A 22,993-nucleotide genomic window follows, 5' to 3' on the forward strand; every position below is an offset into this window, starting at 1 on the left:
ACCGCACCATCGACCACCGACGATAAATATCAAGAGACGAGCAAAGGATGGTTAATCGGAATTAAAGAGGCAAACAAGTTTGCGCGCTGAGCGGCTGATCAAGCGCGTAATGAGACATTAAAGATAATTCGCTTGTCTGGCATAGCGAGGTGCCGAGCGGAATGGTTATAAAGAATACTTAGTAAGTTCTTGCCACAATAAAAGGTGAAAGGAACAGAAGATCATCTACTACGCAAGCTAAAAAAGTCATTACAGAGATAGTCCGGGCCGAACGGCTGGAATACAAAAAAGTTTATAAAAACGCTCCTCAGACATCAAAATCAAAGAGAGCGTCGGGGATGGTGTCCATCACGCTCGCTATATCTTCGGGGGGGATGGTCAACTCGGCAGACAGGTGACCTTTGTTCTTCAGATATCCCACCGCCGCCTTGATCGCCTCCTCGAACGTGAGGGATATCTTGTCAGTGAACTTCTCTCCGAAGTCCTCCGAACAAAGGAACGCTTTCCTCACCTCGTCAGAGCGGGCCGACTCCCCCTCCTGGTATTCCTTGAGCGCGGCATGGGCGGCATCGCTGGTGGCTTGGAGCGCGGCCAAATCTCCGTCGAATCGGCCCTCCTTCTCGGCGGCCAACAGGGCGTCCAAGTCTTTGATGCGTTGTTCCAACCCCCTGATCTCCACCTTCATACGGTCCATATCATTGATGGCCTGTTGCTTCCGAGTGGTCGCCGTTTTGAGCTCCTTCTCTCGTTGCTTGATCATCGTTTCGAGCCGAACGACTTTGCTCGCCAAATCGTTAGCCCTTTTCCGTTCGGCGTCCAGCGATTTTTTGGCCTGCGCCAGAGCGGCAGCCGACTGCCCGTTACCCCCAACGGTTTTTTGTTTTTTCAACTCGTCCTCCAGCTCGGCCAATCGATTGCTAATAGCGATCTGCTCCACCCAGTTCTACCAACAAATGTCCACAGGTCAGAAACCTAATTCGAATATGCAAATAAAGAAAAGGAGAGCATACCCCGGTGGCCTGTTGAAGGTTGCTATCGCCGAGCTGCCCGGGAGTCATCGTGGCTATGCGACGCCGAGCATCTATCCAAGCTTGGGCAAGAGGGCCCGTCAGAGTAATCTGCTGCTCGGGGACCACTGGCCGATCAGCAGCAGCCATGTACGCCTCTGAGGGGAGGCGCAGAACGGTCTTTATCAAGTTTTGGCCGCTCGGCTCGCTCTGAGAAGCAGCGACCTTATCGGACGGCCCACCGGCAGAAGAGGAGGGAAGCTCACCCATACGCCTGATACGGCGCAAAGTTCTGGAAGGGCTGGACGGCGGCACCTCCGAGCTGGCCCTCGGAGAGCCCTGAGGAGTTGGGGTACTCTCGAGCGAAACCGTCCCGGATAGCACCGGTGCGCCCGCGCTCCGCTCGGGCAGTGGCTCATCAAGGTTAGCGCTCCGCTCGGGCAGTGGCTCATCAAGGTTAGAGGCAGGGGCAGAGGCAGGGGCAGATTCTGGTCTTCGGCGCTTCCGAGTGCGTAGCGGCACATCATCGGCCGAACGGCCCCCTACCTCAGCCTCGGGAGGAGGTTCCAGGTCACCCGCGGCCTCATTGTGAAAGGCAGGGACATCTGAGGCTTCGGGGACAGTTGGTGCCCCCTCACTTTCTCCACCGGTCGGATCGGATGGAGCAAGGCCCCGCTCGGCGGCCTCCTTGTTCGTCACCTCCTCAATCTGAGCAGCTTTCAGTTTGAGCTTCTCGGTAGCCTTGGCACGCCACATGACTTCCGCTGTAGAAACAAAAAATAAATCAGTTAGAACAAAACAAATGAGAAGACAAGGAAACTTACTCATGTTGTAGGGCAGATCGGCGGGGATAGAAGACAAGCCGAATATATGCATTACTCCCGGAAGGAGCATCTCGTCAATATGATAGCGCTGACCGACTAGCCGCTCGGCTGCATGGAGATAGTCCGCGTCACCTCTAAACTTGCCGAGCTCCGATTGCGCGGGCATAGCCGTCTGCCACTTGGTGCGGAAAGTCGACCGCTCGGGAAAACGTATATAGAAAAAATGCTCCTTCCAATGTTTGTTGGAGCTCGGCATATGATCAAAAAGCACGAAGCCTATCCTAGACTGGAAAACAAAGGTACCCCACTCGGCTTGCTTGGGATAGTAAAAGTAGTGGAATATTTTTGGGTCCAAGGGGATGTTGTTCAGCTTAAACAAAACTATTACTCCGCTCAGCAGCCTAATAGAGTTGGGAACTACCTGGCCGAGCGGAATGCGGAAATAGTTACAGACTTCTAAGAAAAATTTGTGAGGTGGAAAACGCAGTCCGGCCAGAAATTGGTCTCGGAAGAAAAGCACTGTGCCTAACGGCGGTTCATGAGGCCGAGCGGCTGGTGTGGCTAACACTATTTGGTGGTCGGTTGGCAGGTCATAAGTCCGGACGAGGCGCAAGGCGTCTTCCTCATCAAAACGGCTCTCCATGGTCGTGTACCACAGACCTGGAGCGCCGCCAGTCGACTGTGAAGTGCTAGTCATGGTCAAGGGACGAGAATATAGGATGCCGAGGGAAGGGGTGAGCAAAGAATGGAGCAGAAGCCGATTGAAGGAAACAGGTAACAAAAAGAAGAAAGCGCTGGGAACAAGAGAGAAGGCCTTACAAACAAAGAAGATGATCGACGAAGGGCCGAGGTTTGCCGAAGAGTTGAAGGGCGAGAATGCCGGAGGAGAATGAAGCAGCGAGGCGGCGGCGGAAGCGGAGCCGCAGGCTTTATATTGCCGCCCGGAAGCAACCTCCACCGTCCGATCTAGGTCGTCAATATCGAGGTTGTCATCGGATCGTCCGTTTCAAACGGCGGCTGTCCCATCGGAAGTGACGTAACCGCCATACTCTGACAAATGCACGGTCGCCACGTGTTTGCCGGTTACTAGCCGCATTTAATGAGCTCCCCTTACCGTGCACAGAGCACGTGATGGGTAGTGTGGGAGAACAACGGACATCGATTCCTAGAAAATACAAGGCATGGACAAAGTGTCGCCGGACAGACAGATATCGCCGCACGGAGGAGCATCTTTATGCCTGGCCGAGCGGCCTAAGGCAATGATCATTGTTCGACAGATCGGCAGTCCAGTCAGTCGGACTTTGCCTCCTTCGACTAGACTCGAGAGGAAGGCAAGTGATCCGGCGGTAAAAATCCAGAACCCCATAAGGAGTCAACGCTGAGGGGAGGTCAAAGGGTCCAGTGGCTCGCCGGAAAAGGGCGAGCCGACCGGACTCAGAAGAAAGGGAAATCTGGTAGTAAAAGGCACCCTGGTAGGGACCAGGGGTCCGACGCTCAAATAAAGCAGTGCGTAATAACCGAGCGGAAGGAGGTGCCGCCCGGACGACGCAAAGAATCAAGGCCGTCCGGATGACGTTCATCGCCCGCTCGGCGGGCCAGGTACCCCAGTCAGACGGTGGGTAAAAGACGGGGACATCTTCTGACAGCCGTCAAGTCGTATGGTTGTGCCATACTTCTAGTCTGACAACGGGTGGTCCTGCCGTCCCATCAAAGAACATGCTCGGACTGTGGCAGCATGGTGTCAGGTAAGCTCTCTGACAAGTGCATACCGTGGTATGGGTTGCTGACACGTACGCACCTCGGTGGGCGTGCATCAGTTCCTTCTCCGTCTTATATAAAGAGGCTATTACTTCGCCGAAGGTACGCAGAATACGAATTTGGCAGCCACTTTCTCCACCACTTACCTGACTTGAGCGTCGGAGGACCGTCGCCGGGACACCCCTCCCGGCTCGGTTTTGTTGCAGGTTCGCCGGAGCACTTGAGGATCCAGCAGAGAGCGCCGCGTGCCCAGCGTCCACTGACTCTTGATTCGGACAGGATCATTAATAATTGATATGCTACAATTCTGAAGCTCCTAATGGATAGCCCGGATTCTTAGATCATTTTTTGCGATTCAAGTGATGGTTTCTCGATGTGGATTGGTGGGGATGAATAATCTCCACCTATTTTATAAATGAGGATCATTCATTTCATCAATCTATATTAAAGGACCATCCTTTAGATCGTAAAAAATGATCCAGAGAATCTATCCTCCCTAATGAAATACTTAGATGTTGGTGGCTAGACGATGGTGGCTAAGCCTCCACACCTTTTTTCTACCAAGTAGAATTTTTGTTCAAAGTCAACGTAGAATTAGATGTTTTGATATATCTCGGCAAGACTCCTTTATTGCTTTAGTGAGATAATTAGAGTAAAAAATAGTCGAAAGATGAGTATACGAGAGTTACTAGTATACCTTATCTATTGATTATCACCCTCTTTTATAGCTTTTCATATAATGGCGTGTTTTATCGCAGTGCTCCATTAATAAGGAGCTTTAACACTCATGATTGTGCGACTCCATCTTCAATCCCGAGCACCGCAAGACTTTGAATATAATTGACTATCGAGCACCATGTGACTCGAACTCCATTTCTCGAATGCCTTATAACTATCTCCGACTACCGTGTGATTCTGACTACATTTCCCGATCACTACCTTACAAGGTCCAAATACACAGTCGACTCGTTTTCCATAATCGTAGATCATTATAGTTATATCAATAATAAATCATTCAAATTATCTTACAGTCAACCACTTTACTTTCTAAGCAATTCTTGGTTGGATTAGACCTTCTTATATAACTAATTGACTAGAAAGACGGAACCTTTTCTAGCTAAACAATCATCAAAACTATTAATTCCTCTTCCCTTGATATATATATATATATATATATATATATATATATATATATATATATATATATATATATATATATATATATATATATATATATATATATATATATAACACATTTTTCTTTAAAAAAAAAATCTTAAATTAAAAAGTCAACCATAGGATATCATCAACTTGGAACAGGTGCACTATTTCACTAGTCCAATCCAATAAACTATTTGACTTTTGCATGAACTTTCCAACTGAAACACACATGCATTTCAAAACCTTTTCAAATCTCTTCCTACTCCAAAATCTTTTCAATTGGAGCGGTTCGATCGGTTAAATCTCCTTTAAATACACCCTTCTTCTCCATGCAATCCAATCCAATTCACAGCTCAAACTCAAGAAGTCAACGTCCAGTTCAATGGCTTCTCCTTTTTTCTTCCTGTTCTTCTTGTTGATCTCCGTCTCTTGTTTCTCTGTCTTTCCTTCTTCCTTGGCCGCTGACAGCGCCGCCGCCGGTGCTGCCATTCCATCGGGCACCATTTTGAGGAAGATCAAGCAGCAAATCCTCGCCACCCTGCCTCCTAACTGCCCTCCCAACTCGGCCGTCCCTTTCCTCGCTTCCCCCTCCGGCAAGTTCATCGCCTCCCTCGTCCGCCTCGGCACGGCGCCGGGCGCCGGCGGCCTCGGCAACGACTTCTGCTTCATCCAGGTTCATGACTCTGCCACCGGCGCCGCCGCGTGGGAGTCGTCCTGCCAGCCCGTGAGCAGCGCCAACGCCTGCTCTCTCGTGCTCTGCGACCTCGGCATCGCCGTCTTCGACGGCAGCCGCGACGCGTGGGACACCGGCGCCGACAGCAGCAACAACTTCCCGGCGAGCCTCGAGCTCGTCGACCTCGGCGACATGCGCGTCATCGACAAGGACGGGGAGCTGGTCTGGAAAGCCAGCGACGAGCCACGGGTGAACCAGCGCTGCGGCTTGCCCGGCTCGCCGGGGCTCTCCACCGGCGAACCGCCCTTCGTGGGGCCAATCGGCGGCAGAAGCAATCCCCCCTTCGGCCAGACACAGCCAATCGGCAACAATGTCATCAATAGCGGCAGCGACAACCAGCTTCCAATCACACCGAATCCCAACCCCGATACGACAATTCCCTTGTCGCCGGAGCCGGAGCCGTTAGCCGGAGACGAGGGCCTTGCACCGGCGAAAGTTGGATTTGGGCAGGAGTTGAAGGGGTTGGGAATCGGTGCAGAGCATCAACAGCCGTTGGTGGACAACAGTCCGTACGACAGTGGGAGTTCAAGGAAGGAGGCTTTGCTTGGTTTGCTCTTCGTGGCTTTAGTCCTTCATTTGGCTCTTTGAGCTTTGATTTGCACGCATGACGTTGACGTGGGTGTTGTGATATTGATGAGTAGGTTTGTGAAGATCAATTGTGGTGGTGTGTTTGTGCAAGTAATTAATGTTATACTTGTGTTGGTGGTGGTGTATTTCAATATAATATTGTGATTAGTATTTGATTAACTTGAATGTAATGTTATACTCTTCGTTAGTGTATTTCAAAGTGTCTCAATCATAATTTTATGGATCATGTTGGCAAAAATTAAGTTGACAATATCTTATGTATTAATCATTAGACCAGACCATCCGAAGGAGACAATTTATGGGATCATGATTTCACATGGTATCGATTACCCTTCTATATTGTTGTTCTATGTCCATTTTGCCTTGGATCTTCTCCATCTTTATTATTATTTTTTCGAGAAAAATATGAAATTTTGTCAAGAGAAATAAATTTTTTATTAGTCGAGAAAGGAGTAATGCTCAAAGACAGCGAGAGTTCCATAATTTCACAACATTCCCAGAATATTATTTTTCTCTTTAATATTTTTTTGGAAAAGGTATCTCTTCCTGTTTACACGTGTCGGTTCAATGATGACCGGCCTCGCCTTCGTATCTTTCTTCTCCATTGGGGTGCATACAGCACACTTCCGCATTCCTATTATCCTTTCTCCTCCTCCTCTTCTAATCTCCGCCGCCGGCCCGCCGTCGCCATTTCGTCGCCGTCTCTGATGTTTCCTTCGGCAGAGGAGCTTCAGGTGGAGCTCACGCTCCTCGAGCTCGCCGATCTCATCCTTGAGCGCCGTCGGATTCCGCCGCCTGGCGATTACATCGGCTTCCTCAGATGGAGAGGCGGGAAACCCAGATCGGTTGCTTCTCGTCGCCGCCGCCCTCTTCGGACGCCTTCTCTGCCTCCGCCGCTAGACAGTAAGGAGGGAGATGCAGCAGCCGCCGCCACTGCCGCTTCGAGTAGTCCCAGCACGCCCCTCTCCTTCCAGGAAAGTGGCACCGATGAAGTTAGTGTCCGTCCGGATCCGGAGGCGGAGCACAGGAAGCGGCATCGAGAAGTGAGTTTGCCGCCTCCAAGCGGCGGCGAGGAGGGCGCTCTGCTCACCGAGCCGATGGCGGAGCACGGCAAGCGGCGCCGGAAGGTAAGCTACCTCCTCTCCCTACTTCTTCCCCTTCTCCATTTGGTGTTCTCTATTAAAATTGAAAAAAAAGAAGTCAAATATACTGATTAGTCTATGAAAATGATCCAGTTAATCGCGAGAGAGGATCGCAAATCTTTCTCCAACACCTCCTCATCGATCTTTTCCTACCAATCCCACCAGGTGTGCTTCAAAATCGACTCCATCTATATATTTTCTCAATATTTCTTCATTAGAAAATAATTATGTTTCCAGCAGGCGCGGGTTCAGCCCACCGGCGGCGGCCACCGGGAGCAGCAATCTGTGGGCGCTGTCACCGGCCTTCCGGATCTCAACGTGTGCGCAGTGGAGAAGCAGCAGCAGCAGCAGCAGCAGCAGCAGCAAGATCCGGTGCGGTGGTGGAAACAGCGACAGCAGCAGCTGTTGGCGTACAGAGCCGCCACGTCACTGGCGAGGAGGAGGCGAGTCCAGATACAGAGAGAGAAGAGGTTCTCCCTTCTTTCCTACAATTCCAAGTAGGAACTCCTTATTTTTAAAAAAAAAAAAAATTAATTAGCTTATTTTCAAGATTTTAAAGTTAAAAACTCTTTTATATTTCAAATTAACTCATCCAAGAACCAATGTTGATGTTAATTTGGTCGAGTATGAACAATTTGCTCTATGCCTGACTTCCATTTACAACCAAAAACACATCGGACAAAGTTTGAAGCTAGCAATAAAGATCAATCATTAAAAATATATATATACTATGTGGAAAATAACAGTGTCATGCAATGTCCAAATTCAGTTGATCTAAATAGATGTGGAAAAAGATGACTTACTTTTTAACTTGAAGGCCTATAGGAGTAGCAACACAGACACATGAAAAAGGATTTCTATGTCATAACTCAAAACTTATGTGTTAAGTGATCAGACTACACCAGAAGGAAGCCTTAGCACCAGTTGTCCACCAACAAGACTGCAGCAGAAACGAATGATGAAATGAAATGAGCAGAAATAAAAATCTTCAATAGAAACTAAAGAAAAGAAAACACTAGTTACCTTTTTACATAGTAATAACAGAAATCAGCAAGGATGAAAGTTTGAACAATTTCAGCAAGAAGCACCATTGATGGCCACAAGCCATACCCCAGAGCTGTCAACAATCTTCCGCCGGTATCGAGAACCTAGAAAACAATTTGTTGGATTTGAGAATATTCAAAATTAAAACTAAAGAAATTGCTACACCACAACAAATGAAAGTTAACATTCCAGTTGCCAACACAAGTGAATCAGATTATTTGCTATTTCAATTGTTTAGCTCATTTTGAATCCTTAACTTTTGATTGCGGAGTTTTTTTTTTCTTTTATCTTCCTAGCTTCCAATTCCTTTTCTCTTTGCTCTGATAACTGATACATTTTCTGTGAAATATTGTCTTTGGCACGACAAGAAATAGCATTCAAATACTTGCACTTTCCTTCTCTTTGAATAAGCTCCTGGTCTCTTCACATTATGTTTTCATTGCGTAGCGGTCTCTTACTAAGTCATTTATCTCATGTTTATAAAAGAGTTCTGAGTTCCTTCAATTTTCTGATTGTTTTTTATTTCCTTCTGAAATCTAATGACTATGTCGAGTCTGCATGTGCTAAGAATGTTTCTCGAAGTAGAACTATGCACCTAAGCAAGTGTTCAGAATTAGGTTTCATGCAAAAAAAATTCATAATGGTCATTGCTAAATTATAATAGACTAATAGGCTGCATACTGCTAGACAGAGAGAAATACTTCTAATACAGCATGAAGCCAAAAACACTAGAAAATGGCAATTACTTCATTGTCTGATTACCTTATATATATATATATATATATATATATATATATATATCACAAGCAGGAGTTATGGAACAGGCAAAAGCAACCTAAATTCTATTACTTTGAGAAGAAACCATAGGTTTGAACAAACATTTACACAACAATGTATTGCAAAATACCACGAGTTGTTTGAATACAAATATATGACTCTATACCACACGCTAACTACTATTTTGAAAAGTGGAGACCAATAGGCTTTAAGATGCTAGAACAACAAACAGCTACAAAAATATATTATGGGTGGCATATTAGTAATGCAAGTCCAAAATAACCAGACCTGAAGGACCCAATGAGCACAGCTTAGGAATCTTGCAATCCCAAGTGCGAAAACATAATGAGCCGTGAATGGTTCCACAATCTGAAAAGTATAAATATATTTGAGATTTTGTTTCTGAATATGCAAAGATATGACGATTTAGGTATTACCTTTGTGTTCTGCATCAGTTGTAACTGGGGCAACACCGAAACAGCTTCCAAGTAAACACAAAAGGCCCAACAAATCCGATTAAAAATATTGTGTGAAGTCGAAGGATGAACTACAAGGGCTAACAAAGCACAAGGTACAATCTACAATTATAGAAATTAAGGAAATTTTCATCAGATCTTATAAAAATAATCATATAAATAAAGGAAATGTTCATCAGATCTTGTAAAAACAGGCAAGCTATTAATGGTCAAATGAGACAAGTTTCGAGATCATTGAAGAGAAGAAAAAACTTGGAACTTAAAAGAAATGAAATGTAGTTGATGTTTAATCAAGCTAAACTTCGAGATTGTGACATATAATTATGAATGAAACCAGAATTGGCCAATATTTAGTTCGTTTCGATAATAATGGACATGCAGAATGTTACCATAGGTAGCATGCTCAATCATTTTTCAGAATCAACATTCTAATAAAATTTATATAAATCAGCCTAGTAAAGCTATCTATACCCAATCCCCATATATTAAATCAACAAACCTTACAATAAAGGATTGAGTTTAATAAATTTAATATGGACGTTGACAAAGCATGCCAACTTAAAAACTTGTAGATATAGCATGATCAACAAAGCAAACATATGCAAGAGCTAAGAGAGGCTAAACAGTTAACTCGATTTGCATCAAATCTATGTTTGGGCTTCGTTAGTTCTTTTTGAAACTTAATGAGAGATATAAAGTACAGGTTAGATCTTGCAATCAACAGTCCAGAAAACACTATTTTTTCCCTTCCTCTGTTGTTTAGAGAAAACAATGCAGTTATTTCCTTTGGGTGAACCATAATCACATTATAGTGCTTACTAATGTCAATACGAGTAAAATTGATACATTTCATAATTGGAAGAGCAAGAGACAATGTAGTAGAATAAAGCTAACTAGTGTGTAGATAATGTTTCATCGAACTAAAATTTCCATAATCTCGAGAGATGTCTCACCACATAAGATATAGCAAAGTTATCCTTATCCTCCATGTAACTTGTCCTCAACCTAATCCGAATCATGTAAATAACCCAAAGAGTAGTAGCAAGTGTAGCCGTATCTAGCACAGTGTGTATATCATATTCCATCACTAAGCTGCAATATAATCTAGCAGCTAAAAATAAAGCTGTTAAGTCCTGAGATTTCAGTGAAAGTCCTGAAAATTAAGAAAGTACGGAATCAATATAAATCCATAAATCTACATGCATAAAAAAAATCGTATTGGAAACCAGAAAAACAAAAAATTCATCAAATAAAGGTGGATGTGTTCAACTATCTGAAGATGCACTTCCATAAAGACTATAAGATTAGAAGCATTGTTTTCCCCCATTCAAGTCCAAATTGGCAATATGATAAACTTTATGATTCACAAGGAAAAATTGATCGAAGAACCAAAAGATGAGCCCTAACATAAATGAATACAATTTTTTTTCTGGGAAAGAAAATACAAATTAGTAATTAAAGTTGGAATGAGAGAAAAAAAAAAGTATTTCCAGTCAGTATTTAAGGCATTTTTTTTAGTACTACATGAACAAGAAATCAAGCAGACAGTTGCACGATTTATCGAGAAGGAGAAAAAAAACAACAACATGGAAGGGGGAAAGAGGGCGGGCACCGGCGCAAGTCCTCCCTTTGGTGAGCTTGTAGATCAGGACGGAGATCCCTAGGGCGTGGACGGCTTCAGCTGCGACGAACAGGTTGTCGTGGTCGTGGACGTGGACGATGAAGCGGAGGAATACGAGGGCGGCCATGCCTGCCACCACACAGAGGAACGCTTTCACCTTCGGCGGCTGCCGCTTCACCCACGTCGCCACCTCGTGGATCGGCCGCTTCGTGCCCCTCATTGCAACGCCTTCCCTAGCTCCGATCCGATCTCCTCGCGCTCGAATCCCAGAAGAAAAGAGGGCGAAAAAAGTCCCTGTCTTTAAAAGAAACAAAACAGATAAAAGCAATGCTCAAGGTATTTATAGGGAGCAAAAAAATTACAATCCATATACGATACCCGACCAAAAACAAGCGGGCACTGTGATTGGAGCACGTAGAAACGCGGGTAACCTTCGAGTTGTCCATGTTTGAGTCAATGTTTGTTGGCCAACTTTTAGTGGAAGCCGGGGAACTGAACCCTACTTCGGGTCAGATTTTGTAGTTGATGGTCCAAGCCGTTGACGGACCTTTGTCATCGATCTGTTTTGCTTCGTGAGTTTTTTAAATTTTAACATTTTAAGTAATTTGAAAAATAAAAAGTGTTACTATTGAAAATTAATATTGTATTTTCTGAGGATTTTACTAATTATCTTCTAGTTTTTTTATTCGTTTGTTATACAAAATAATTTAACAGTCTTGGCTCACTGACTCACCCGTGAGTTGTTCCGTATTTCGATCACCCATGACCCTTCGATCCAGTGATGGAGATATTGTTTGTGATATGTGGAAAGATTCGTGACTCCACCACTTGTGGCATCGGGTCAGGGTGCTATGCCTCGATTGTCCTTGAATCGAAGGATTATGTGGCGAGGAGACGTTGTTGCTCGGCATCGTTGCTCGATCAACTACAAGCGTGCACGCAGGGACAAATCTAGAAATTAGAAATGGGCTGGGATGATCCCGAGTTGGTCTAGTTCACTGATCCTGTCCGAACCAGGGGTCAACGAACGCTGGGGATGTGGCGCTCCCTACTAGATCCTCAGGTGCTCCGGCGAATCTGCAACAAAACCGAGCCGGGAGGGGTGTCCCGGCGACGGCCCTCCGACGCTCAAGTCAGGCGAGGAAATAGATGAAGTGGCTTCAGAGATCCAGACGCGCGTACCTCCGGTGAAGAAATGGAGGCCTTATATAGAACTATCGAAAGAGCCCGGGCACGCCAATCGAAGCAGTCATCTGCTTTAGACCATACCCAAGTATGGGCCTGTCAGAAGAGCATATATGAGGTCATACTGCTACTGTATCCACCTCTCCCTGATGTGACGACGAGATCTTCCATCGTGCAATCTTGTGTACGGTCTAATCATCAGACATGCCTTCTCTGACATCCCATATCCCGAGACAAGCGCATAGGCCGCTCGGCTACCTTTGTACCCTGGCCCTTATCTTGGCCGAACGGACCACCCGCTCGGCCCTTCGGTCCCAGCCGATCGGGATCCCGCTCGGCCCTTCGATCCTCCTGCCTTGGCGTCGGAAACCCAAGCTCATGGATGGGTTATCTCTAGCTCCGCTCGGACCATTACCCGCTTGACCAGCCTTCTATCCGTCCTTAGGCTGGGACCCTTCAGAGGGTGGGCCCCCATTCTTACAGCCGGATCACTTGCCTTCCTTCAAGTGTGTCCGAGCTGGCGGTCGCCGCCTTTCAGTCGCTTATAATATCCCTGGGGTCGTTCGGCCCTTCTGCCAAATTCAGCCACTCGGCTCTTAGTTATGGTTGTCTTGTCGCTCAACGTGGATGTTTGCTTGTCTAAATCTTCTCGAAAATCACGCAAATCCTCTTCATTAAGGCGAAGCGTGCGCGGTATGGGCGCATTAATTGCGCTTGGTGACAGAGCGCCACGTGTCGACCATTGTGTGGCGGTGGCGTCACTTACGATGGGACGCCCCCGTTTAAAATGGACGGCCCGATGGCGTCCTTGTCTGTCGTGACCTGGATCGGACGGCGGAGGCCGACTGATCCCGGCTGTATAAAGCCTCAGTTCTCCTCCTCTGTCGCACGCTCGCTCGTGCTTTCTCCTTCTGCCTCCTCTGCCACTGCAGCCTCCGGCGATCCAGTTCCACTTTCCGGCTGCTACCTTCTCCCCGGTGATCTTTTCCGCCCATTTCCTTCTCAGTGAGTCTTCTTCCTTCACTTACTGGGTTTTTCCTGCTCATTTCGCCTCTTTCGTTCCCATTCCTTCGATTTCTTGCTGTCACGCCCCCAGAAGAGACCGTACCGAAAAATTTCGGCAGCATCTCCCCTGTACGGGTGACAATCTGAGGCATACATACATACAATATACATCAGCCACATACGGCTGGAATATATCAACACAACCACGCAGTTATATAAGCAGCACACTCGGCTGGAACAGAAATAAACACAACCACGCAGTTATATAGATATATAAATCAGCCCACACGGCTGTACTAAAAATCAACGCAGCGGAAATCACAACCAACAGTCCCAAAACATAAATCAACTAACTACGAGCCGGCTCGGCTTGACACAATAATATTAAACTCAATACAAGACAATATAAATATATAAACAAGTATAAAATCCAAAATACAAATAACATAAGAAATACCAAAATCGTAAGGTCGTCCTCGAATGTGACGTGGAACTGGCGGACAGGATCTCCAGGCGACTCCATAAATCCTTTACCTGCTACCTGGTGAAATTACCAATATACGGGGTGGTGAGTATAAAGACTCAGCGGGTAAGAGACAGATAGTGCATGAGTGTAAGTAAAGAACTAAAGATGCAAAGGTATACAGTCTCGTATGGAAATAGCAGATACTACAGTGATATCATAATAAGTGTCCATACCTGAAACCATATCCTAGGCTAGTAGTAAAAGGTAAAGTGTAGCAAAGTCCTGCTACAGTACTGCTCATAACTACATGGTATCGTGTGAGGTATATACATGTCAACAGTAAGTCAGTGTCTAAACACATATCACAGGTATAAATCTCAACCTATGTAAGCATAACAGCATAAATAAACATCAACAGCATAAGCGAGTAACAACAGCATAGATAAGCAACAACAACATAAGTAAACAACCAGCAGATATAATAACAACAGCGTATGTACGGATGGTCACCCCGCCACCTCTCTGCACCACGACCCCTGTATGGTCGAGAGGCCGGATCGATGACAACTGTACCACCCAAAGGCCGCCACTACTCTCGAGTGACCGGATGGACATGTGCATAGTAGCTGAATAGCTACGTCTGCGATGGGGTCCCCGCTGCCCGCGACTCCAGCTATCACTACCCATCAGTGTGCGAGTGGGGGCAAGACAGGACATGCGGCACGCTCCAGCTACCACTACCCATGAGTGGCCGAGCGTGTGGCCCAAGCCAACAACCGCCTCAACCACAAGGGAGCCAAAGTCGTCGGCTATGCATGCAATGACATGATGCGAATAATGCAACAATCATCATATATATATAACAGGTAATCAGGTATGCTACATGAATTCGCATGCTCAATACGAAGCATAGATAAACAGTAATCAAAGCAGGTAAACATGGTATCAGGTGTCCATATATCCAATACCTACTATCTAATGTCTGGTATCTGGTCTCCAATACCTAGTACTATAGTATCTGCTAAATATCATGGATAGCAACGAGAGACTGTATAGATACAGAAACGAGTAGCTCAAAGATCGAGTGGAAGTATCAAACGCAGGAAGAATAAGAGTGGAGTCAAGATAGATACAGCAACTATCTGAACATAAAGCTCATGCACTAGGATCAAAATACTAAAGAGATAAAGCAAGAAATACCCGCCTTTATACGTAGATCGTGCCAAACAATCCTCACGTCAGAAACTACCGTCTCGTAATCAGAGTCCTGCATACATCAATACATATATTTCATTTAGCTAAATTCATATGATTAAATAGCTAAATAAAATCCTTAACCAAACTAGGATCACTCCAACTAAATCTGAGCTCTGATTAATCCTCCAAACAATCTTCAATCAATCCAACACATACCAATAACGATCATGTTTAACTCCACCTAGTGATCCAAATCCAATACGATATTAAATCCATCCTTAATCCAACTCCTTCTAAACCAAACATAATCCACAACCATCAATGAATCCAATCAACACTCCTTATGAATTAATCCAATTCAATTAGTTAACTCTTCTTGTTAACATGCTTCAATTATCGAACCCATAACTCATCCAATCCAAAAATCCATAATTTAATATCAATATGAGTTAAATCAATACATCTACTCACCACCTATAATCTAAGCAAGCATAAAACCCTAGATTCCTTAGAAAACCTAATTTAGCATCATACTAATGAGAATACCATTGGTACATCACTAGAAAACACTCACCTTGAGGTATGGCAACAAATCCAGTAGCTCAACAGCACTATGATCCCCTGTCCGAAAACTTCAAGAGCACATACACACTTTTCTCTCCAAGAATCAATCCAGAAAATCCATTATACAGCCAAGGATTGTTGCAGCCCTAATCCACAATACAAAACTCACCTCAACAGCCCCTTACCTTCTCACCCGAAGCCTGCACAGCCGCAAGAATTGAAGGAGATGAAGATTGACGATCAGTGTCCTCTTGCTCGTGGTCGGAGGATGATCGACGGCAGAAGCAGCTCGGTGTCAACAATGAAGAGGGCGGCGATCGCGAGCTAGGGCACCGTGATTGACCAACCTTGAAGTTGCGGAGTCGGCCCATGCTGTGGAGTTTCACCGGCGACGAGTGGCTCTTGGCAAGTCCAGCCAACGGTGAGAAGATCAGTGCCGGCGAACTCGGGATTGTGGCATCGGCGTCGGCCATTGGCTTGTGGCAGCCGGCGCTAGGGCAGGGACGGAAGAGGAGTGGTTCGGCGCACAGGTTGTTGGCGATCGGCGTCGGGCTGAGGTGGTCGGCATCGACGCGAGAGAGGAGGGGGAAGACGGCTAGGGCACAGAGAAGAGGGGAAATCGTGAGAGGGAGAGGGCTCGGGAGAGGTGTGCGGCGATGAAGAGGAAGAGGAGGGGTCGGCGCGTTTTGGGAAGGAAAGGATCGGCGGAGAAAATAAAACCTTGGTTTATAAACTTAGGGTTTAATCAATGTAACCCTAGGTTAACTCCACAATCAACTCCCACTTAATTGGGACCCTAAAGAGGCTTTCCCGTAGCCTAATAATTAATCCCCTTAAAATACGCCATACGAGCTCCGATTAAATCTCAGAAAATTTCTAAAAATTCCTAAAAAATCCAATAAGATTATTTGTCCAATAACCTTATTATTTAAATACTATTTGGGTACCGTATTTTACACTTGCTATCCTTTTGCCTCTCCAAGATGGCAAGCTCCTCTGAACCCGCCACCAACGTTCACGGTCCCTGGTATGTGACCATGGAGAGTCGGTTTGATGAAAAGGGCGCTCGGCGTCTTGTTCGGACGTATGGGATCCCTGATAACCATGAAATAATTATAGCCGACCCGTCCGATTGGCCCCATAACCCGCCGATCGGCACCATTTGCTTTTTTCTAGACCAATTTCAGGGCGGCCTTAGATTTCCTACCCATCCCTTTATTTTGGAGGTTTGTAATTATTTCCGCATCCCGCTCAGCCAACTTATGCCGAACTCCTTTAGGTTGCTGAGCGGGGTGGTTGTCCTCTTTAAGCTGCACAGTATCCCACTTGACCCCAAAGTATTCCACTTCTTCTTCTACCCCAAACAATCCGAGCCGGGCACTTTCATTTTCCAAAGTAGAATAGGCTTTAAATTTTTTGATAATATGCCGACCTCTAACAAGCATTGGAAGGAGTTCTTCTTCTACATACGACTTCCCGAGCGGCCAGCATTCAGAACCAAATGGCAGACCGCTGTGCCGACCCAGCCGGAACTCGGCAAATTCAGAAGCAACCCGGCTTACCTTCATGCGGCGAACTGGTTGTCCGGTCAGCGGTACAAGATCGACCAGTTGCTTCTCAAGGGGGTGTTGTATATTTTCGGATTATCACCCGTTCGGGCCAATCTCCCCTACCGCATGAGTAAGGACTTTTTACTCTCCTCGCCTTTTTTGTCTAACTGATTTTAATTTCTTCCATTACAGCTGAAGTCATGTGGCGCTCCAAGGCCACCGATCATCTGAAGTTGAAGTCCGTGGAAATTGAAGCGGCGACTAAAAAAGAACTCGCCGAGCGGGGTCTTATCCCCAGCCGCCCGGCAGCTACAGGAGAGGGGGGACGCAGTCTGCCCCTGAAACAGAAGTTAGCAGAGCTGGGAGTCCCCCAGGTCGGGGATCCCCCACTGGAAGTTCGGCGGAAACGTCGAAGAGACCCCAGCCTTCCGACGACTCAAGGCGAACCACAAGCGCCGATCGGGGTAGATTCGCCGGACCGCACACCGCCGAAGATCGGGACCCCCGTGGCTTCGCCTACCGCACAGCCCTCTGGCTCTCCTCCCCAAACTCGTCGTCGCTTACGACGGTTGGGCGAAACCTTTACCATAGGGGAGTCCTCAGGCCAGGCGACTGCGGCTGAGGAAGCGCCGGCCGGCCACCCGACCGTCAAGACTACCCTTCGATTCCCATCGAAGGAATATTTATTGTCTGCTGATCGGCCATCAAGCCCCGTTCATGAAATAACCCTGACGGGCCCGCTCGCCAAGCTCTTCGAGGACGCCCAGATTCAAGTGGCCCTCATGACGCCTAAGCAGCTCGGCGACAACAACATGCAGCAGGCCACTCAGGTAAATTCATTTTTCTTTCTGTGCTATGCTACTATCCGGTTCCTCATTTTATTATTTCCCTTACAGCACTGGGCTGAGCAAATCGCCACTAGCCATCGGCTAGCCGAGCTGGAGGATCTCCTGGAGAAACTCCAAGTGTCAGGGGGTCCATCGGCCGAGCGGGAGAAACAAACCCTTGAGGCCGAACAGAAGAAGTCCGCCGAACTGGCTACAGAGGTGGCTCGGCTAGAGGGCCAAGTCAAGAAGCGCGAAGCGGATGCCAAACGCGCTACTGCCCGGAAGAAGCAGGCGATTGCTGATTTGGACAAAATGAAAGTTGAAGTCCGAGCCCTAGATCAGCAGTCTAAGAATCTGGAAGCCCAACTAGCTGCCGAACGGGATGGGCGCTCAGCTGAACGCACCAAAGCGGAGGTGGACCAGAAAGTTCTTCAAGATTCGCTGATTGCCTCCCGGGCGGCGCTCAGACAATATAAGGAGGGAGAGTCGAGTCGCCTAGCAGCAGCTCGCCAAGAATACCTCCGCTCGGAGCGGTTCGGCGCAAAATTCGGTGGCAACGTCTCCTCAACTTTCCTCGAGGCGGTCAAGGTCACAACGGCATATTTTAAGAAGGGGGGGCACCTTCCTGCTGACCTGAGCATTCCCCCTCCTGATCTGGCGGCCATGATTGACGACATCCCGGACGCCTTTTTTAATTTTGAGGATCCGGAGTGATGCGGGTTCCTTTTCAAGTACTTCCTGTATTTCATCCGCTCGGCGGATGTAAACTTTTTGTACGTGCCGGTCGGCATAATTTTTCTTCTAATGAAACGCTGCTCCTTTGCCTTTGTCTTCGTACTCATTATCTATAATATTCTTCTGTTGGCTTAACGTTTATGCTTAGAGTCAGTCATGCTCTTAAGCGTTCTCCGTCACGCGGCCGATCGACTTAATCCATTAAACAAATTTCGAGCAGGGAAGACTACTCGCGCTGCACGTATCTGGCTTACGTGAATTTAGCTAACGCCAAGTATCAAAGGACCAACCCCCGATCGGGCCTGAATGTTTTAATATTCGTAGTTTCCGCGGTTTCTTATTCTGATATTCGTTCATCCGCCCGAGGTATTATAGTCGCCGGACCGACTCGATGTTTGATGACGGGGCTCGTCGGCGCGTATATTTATAGCCGGTCGGTGCGGCTCTCGATTTTTAACGACGGAGCTCGTCGGCTTTTCCGCTCGGATCATTTATAGACGCCGGCTCGTCTCTCGATTTTTAACGACGGGGCTCGTCGGCGCGGATATTTATAGCCGGTCGGCGCGGCTCTCGATCTTTAACGACGGTGCTCGTCGGCGCGGATGTTTATAGCCGATCGGCGCGGCTCTCGATCTTTAACGACGGTGCTCGTCGGCGCGGATGTTTATAGCCGATCGGCGCGGCTCTCGATCTTTAACGACGGTGCTCGTCGGCGCGGATGTTTATAGCCGATCGGCGCGGCTCTCGATCTTTAACGACGGTGCTCATCGGCTTTTCCGCTCGGATCATTTATAGACGCCGGCTCGTCTCTCGATTTTTAACGACGGGGCTCGTCGGCGCGGATATTTATAGCCGATCGGCGCGGCTCTCGATCTTTAACGACGGTGCTCGTCGGCGCGGATGTTTATAGCCGATCGGCGCGGCTCTCGATCTTTAACGACGGTGCTCGTCGGCGCGGATGTTTATAGCCGATCGGCGAGGCTCTCGATCTTTAACGACGGTGCTCGTCGGCGCGGATGTTTATAGCCGATCGGCGCGGCTCTCGATCTTTAACGACGGTGCTCGTCGGCGCGTCTGTTTATAGCCGGTCGGGGCGGCTCTCGGTCTTTAACGCTGGTGCTATTCGGCGCGGATATTTATAGCCGGTCGGCGCGACTCTCGATCTTTAACGACGGTGCTCGTCGGCGCGGATGTTTATAGCCGATCGGCGCGGCTCTCGATCTTTAACGACGGTGCTCGTCGGCGCGGATGTTTATAGCCGATCGGCGCGGCTCTCGATCTTTAACGACGGTGCTCGTCGGCTTTTCCGCTCGGATCATTTATAGACGCCGGCTCGTCTCTCGATTTTTAACGACGGGGCTCGTCGGCGCGGATATTTATAGCCGGTCGGCGCGGCTCTCGATCTTTAACGACGGTGCTCGTCGGCGCGGATGTTTATAGTCGATCGGCGCGGCTCTCGATCTTTAACGACGGTGCTCGTCGGCGCGGATGTTTATAGCCGATCGGCGCGGCTCTCGATCTTTAACGACGGTGCTCGTCGGCGCGGATGTTTATAGCCGATCGGCGCGGCTCTATGGTTTAACGTCTGGGCTAGACGGCCTTGAAGGCTAACTCCTTACCAGGTCGAGCGACCTTGGCCTTCATAACTTATCTCGCGCTTGGACAGTCTTTGTGCCCGGCCGAACGACACGGGTCGTTTGCTTGCGAATCCAATCGGTTGGGAGGCCTTTACTATTCGGGCGCTTGGTTCGGATAATCCATATGCCCTTTTCACCTAGCTTGGAGAACGTACTCCTGGCAAAACAGCTCAGGGTCTGCTTCGTCGAGCATTTTGGCTCAGATAATTTACCTCCATCCGGAAGGTACTGGGTCTTCGATCTTCGAGCGCTAGGCTCGACCCATTTACCTCCGGCTAAACGACACGGGGCCTTCGTTCCTTGTTGACAATGCCTTATATTTGTTCTCTTGATTTTTCATTTCTGCATTTCAAGTATTCAGTCGAAAAAAAAATACACAAGATGATTTACATTGGCACACCTTTCACCCCGCCCGGTAAGGCTGGAGGTGGTTCGCGATCCACGGTCTATCTAGCTGTCGGCCGTCCTCATCCTCCAAATAATATGCGCCCGAGCGGAGATTTTCGATGATTTTGAACGGGCCTGCCCACGGCGCTTCAAGCTTGCCGACGTCGGCGACCGGTTTGACTTTCTTCCAGACATGGTCGCCGACCTGGAATGATCAGGGAATGACGCGGCGGTTGTAGTTTTGCTTTATTCGTTGACGGTATGCCATCAGCCGAACGGATGCCTTGGCTCGTTCCTCGTCAATCAAATCCAGCTCCATGTTCCTCCGACCGGCGTTGTCTTCATCGTACAATTGGACCCGGACGGACTCGACGCCGACTTCAACCGGGATGACTGCTTCGCCGCCGTACACCAGATGAAAAGGTGTGACGCCCGTCGCTTCCTTAGGAGTTGTTCGGATGGCCCATAAAACGCCCGGCACTTCATCCGGCCAACTTCCTCCCACGTGGTCGAGCCGAGCGCGCAGAATACGGAGGATTTCCCGGTTGGCTACTTTGGCTTGACCGTTGCTTTGGGGGTAAGCCACGGACGTGAAGTGTTGCTCAATGCCATAGCTTTTGCACCAATCTTCTAGCACCTTCCCTGTGAATTGCCGCCCATTGTCGGAAACCAATCGGCGAGGGATACCGAACCTACAGATGATGTGTTGCCATATGAATTTTTTGACCATCTGTTCGGTGATCCTAGCTAGTGGCTCGGCTTCCACCCACTTGGAGAAATAATCGACCGCCACCAGCAAAAATTTCCTCTGCCCGGTCGCCATCGGAAATGGACCCACGATATCCATTCCCCATTGATCGAACGGACATGAGACGGTTGATGCCTTCATCTCCTCTGCCGGTCGGTGGGAGAAGTTGTGATACTTCTGGCACGAAAGGCATGTAGATACGGTCTGAGCGGCATCTATTTGTAAGGTCGGCCAAAAGTATCCAGCTAGCAGGATCTTCCTGGCTAATGATCGTCCGCCCGGATGCCCTCCACACGATCCTTGATGTACTTCTTGGAGAATGTAAGCCGAGTCTTCCGAGCTCACGCATTTCAACAGCGGACGTGAGAAAGCCTTCTTGTAGAGCTGATCACCGATGAGTGTGAACCGACCGGCCCTCCTCCTGAGCAATTGGGCTTCATCTCGATCAGCCGGTGTGGCTCCCGAGCGGAGGAACTCTACGATGGGTGTCCTCCAGTCGCTTGGAAACGTGAGGCTTTCCATCCGGTCGACGTGCGCCACCAGCAGTACTTTTTCAATTGGTTGCTGAATGGTGACCGGCACTATAGAACTTGCTAGTTTGGCCGAGTCATCGGCTACCTGGTTCTCCGTTCGGGGAATCTTTCGAATAAGGACCTCTCGGAAAGTAGCTTTGAGTTTTTCAAAGGCTTCAGCGTAGAGCTTAAGCCGAACGCTGTTGATTTCAAAGGTGCCAGAAAGTTGCTGAGCGGCCAACTGTGAATCCGAATAGAGTGTCACCCGACCGGCTCCTACATGCCGTGCTGCCTGCAGTCCGGCTATGAGGGCCTCATACTTTGCTTCATTGTTGGTGGCTTTGTAGTCCAGCCGGACAGATAAGTGCATCCTTTCTTCTTGGGGTGAGAGTAGCAATATTCCAATCCCACCTCCGAGCCGAGTGGAAGACCCATCCACATATATCCTCCACATAGCTTCCGGCTCTGGCCTCTGCACTTCGGTCACAAAATCAGCCAAGGATTGCGCTTTGATCGCCGAGCGGGGCTGGTATTGGATGTCAAATTCACTTAGTTCTGTCGTCCACTTGATGAGCCGTCCGAACGCTTCTGGATTCAACAGTACTCTTCCTAGTGGACTGTTTGTCCGGACGATGATGGTGTGAGCCAAGAAATATGGTCGAAGGCGCCGAGCGGCTAGAACCAAAGCAAAGGCCAACTTCTCGAGCCCGGTGTAACGAGATTCAGCATCTTTTAAAATGTGGCTTAGAAAATACACCGGTTGCTCTTCGCCGCTCGCCCTCACAAGTGCTGAGCCTACAGCATGTTCAGTTGACGACAGATAAATATAAAGTGACTCACCCCCGATCGGCTTGGCTAGTATAGGCAAAGAATTAAGATATGTCTTCAATTCTTCAAATGCGCGGTCGCATTCCTCGTCCCAGTGAAATTTAGTGGCCTTGCGCAAAATTTTGAAGAATGGTAGGCTCCGGTCGGCGGTTTTGGAGATGAATCTGGATAAAGCAGTTATCCGACAGGTCAATCGTTGCACTTCCCTTGTATTCCTTGGA

The 22,993-nt window shown here is 47.9% G+C and overlaps 3 protein-coding genes across 6 annotated transcripts; 2 read left to right on the plus strand and 1 right to left on the minus strand.

Moving 5' to 3' along the window:
- The first annotated feature begins 5,132 nt into the window (after positions 1 to 5,132).
- On the plus strand, positions 5,133 to 6,071 carry LOC122050318. The gene has a single exon (XM_042611237.1). It carries the CDS (start codon positions 5,133 to 5,135, stop codon positions 6,069 to 6,071), a length of 939 nt encoding a protein of 312 aa, XP_042467171.1.
- Positions 6,072 to 6,492: 421 nt separating this feature from the next.
- Positions 6,493 to 7,826, plus strand: LOC122051660. Of its 2 annotated transcripts, none has more exons than XM_042612879.1 (3): positions 6,493 to 7,198; positions 7,307 to 7,378; positions 7,451 to 7,826. In XM_042612879.1, the coding sequence occupies exons 1-3, from the start codon at positions 6,527 to 6,529 to the stop codon at positions 7,712 to 7,714; spliced, it is 1,008 nt and encodes a 335-aa protein (XP_042468813.1). In that variant the 5' UTR covers positions 6,493 to 6,526; the 3' UTR covers positions 7,715 to 7,826. The 2 variants fall into 2 exon arrangements, with proteins under 2 accessions (XP_042468813.1, XP_042468814.1); XM_042612880.1 differs by having other exon boundaries at positions 7,454 to 7,826.
- LOC122051661 (ER lumen protein-retaining receptor erd-2.2-like) lies at positions 7,557 to 11,451 on the minus strand. Of its 3 annotated transcripts, none has more exons than XR_006131487.1 (7): positions 11,123 to 11,451; positions 10,464 to 10,663; positions 9,472 to 9,612; positions 9,323 to 9,403; positions 8,237 to 8,361; positions 8,017 to 8,153; positions 7,557 to 7,698 (listed from the first exon to the last, which is right to left on the minus strand). XR_006131487.1 is itself a non-coding variant. In XM_042612881.1 (6 exons), the coding sequence occupies exons 1-6, from the start codon at positions 11,349 to 11,351 to the stop codon at positions 8,105 to 8,107; spliced, it is 825 nt and encodes a 274-aa protein (XP_042468815.1). In that variant the 5' UTR covers positions 11,352 to 11,451; the 3' UTR covers positions 8,016 to 8,104. The 3 variants fall into 3 exon arrangements, 1 of the variants encoding a protein (XP_042468815.1); XR_006131488.1 differs by having other exon boundaries at positions 7,585 to 7,720; XM_042612881.1 differs by lacking the exon at positions 7,557 to 7,698 and having other exon boundaries at positions 8,016 to 8,153.
- Between the last annotated feature and the right edge of the window lie 11,542 nt (positions 11,452 to 22,993).

This window comes from Zingiber officinale, chromosome 3A, assembly GCF_018446385.1.
Source record: "Zingiber officinale cultivar Zhangliang chromosome 3A, Zo_v1.1, whole genome shotgun sequence".
NCBI classification, from domain to species: domain Eukaryota; kingdom Viridiplantae; phylum Streptophyta; class Magnoliopsida; order Zingiberales; family Zingiberaceae; genus Zingiber; species Zingiber officinale.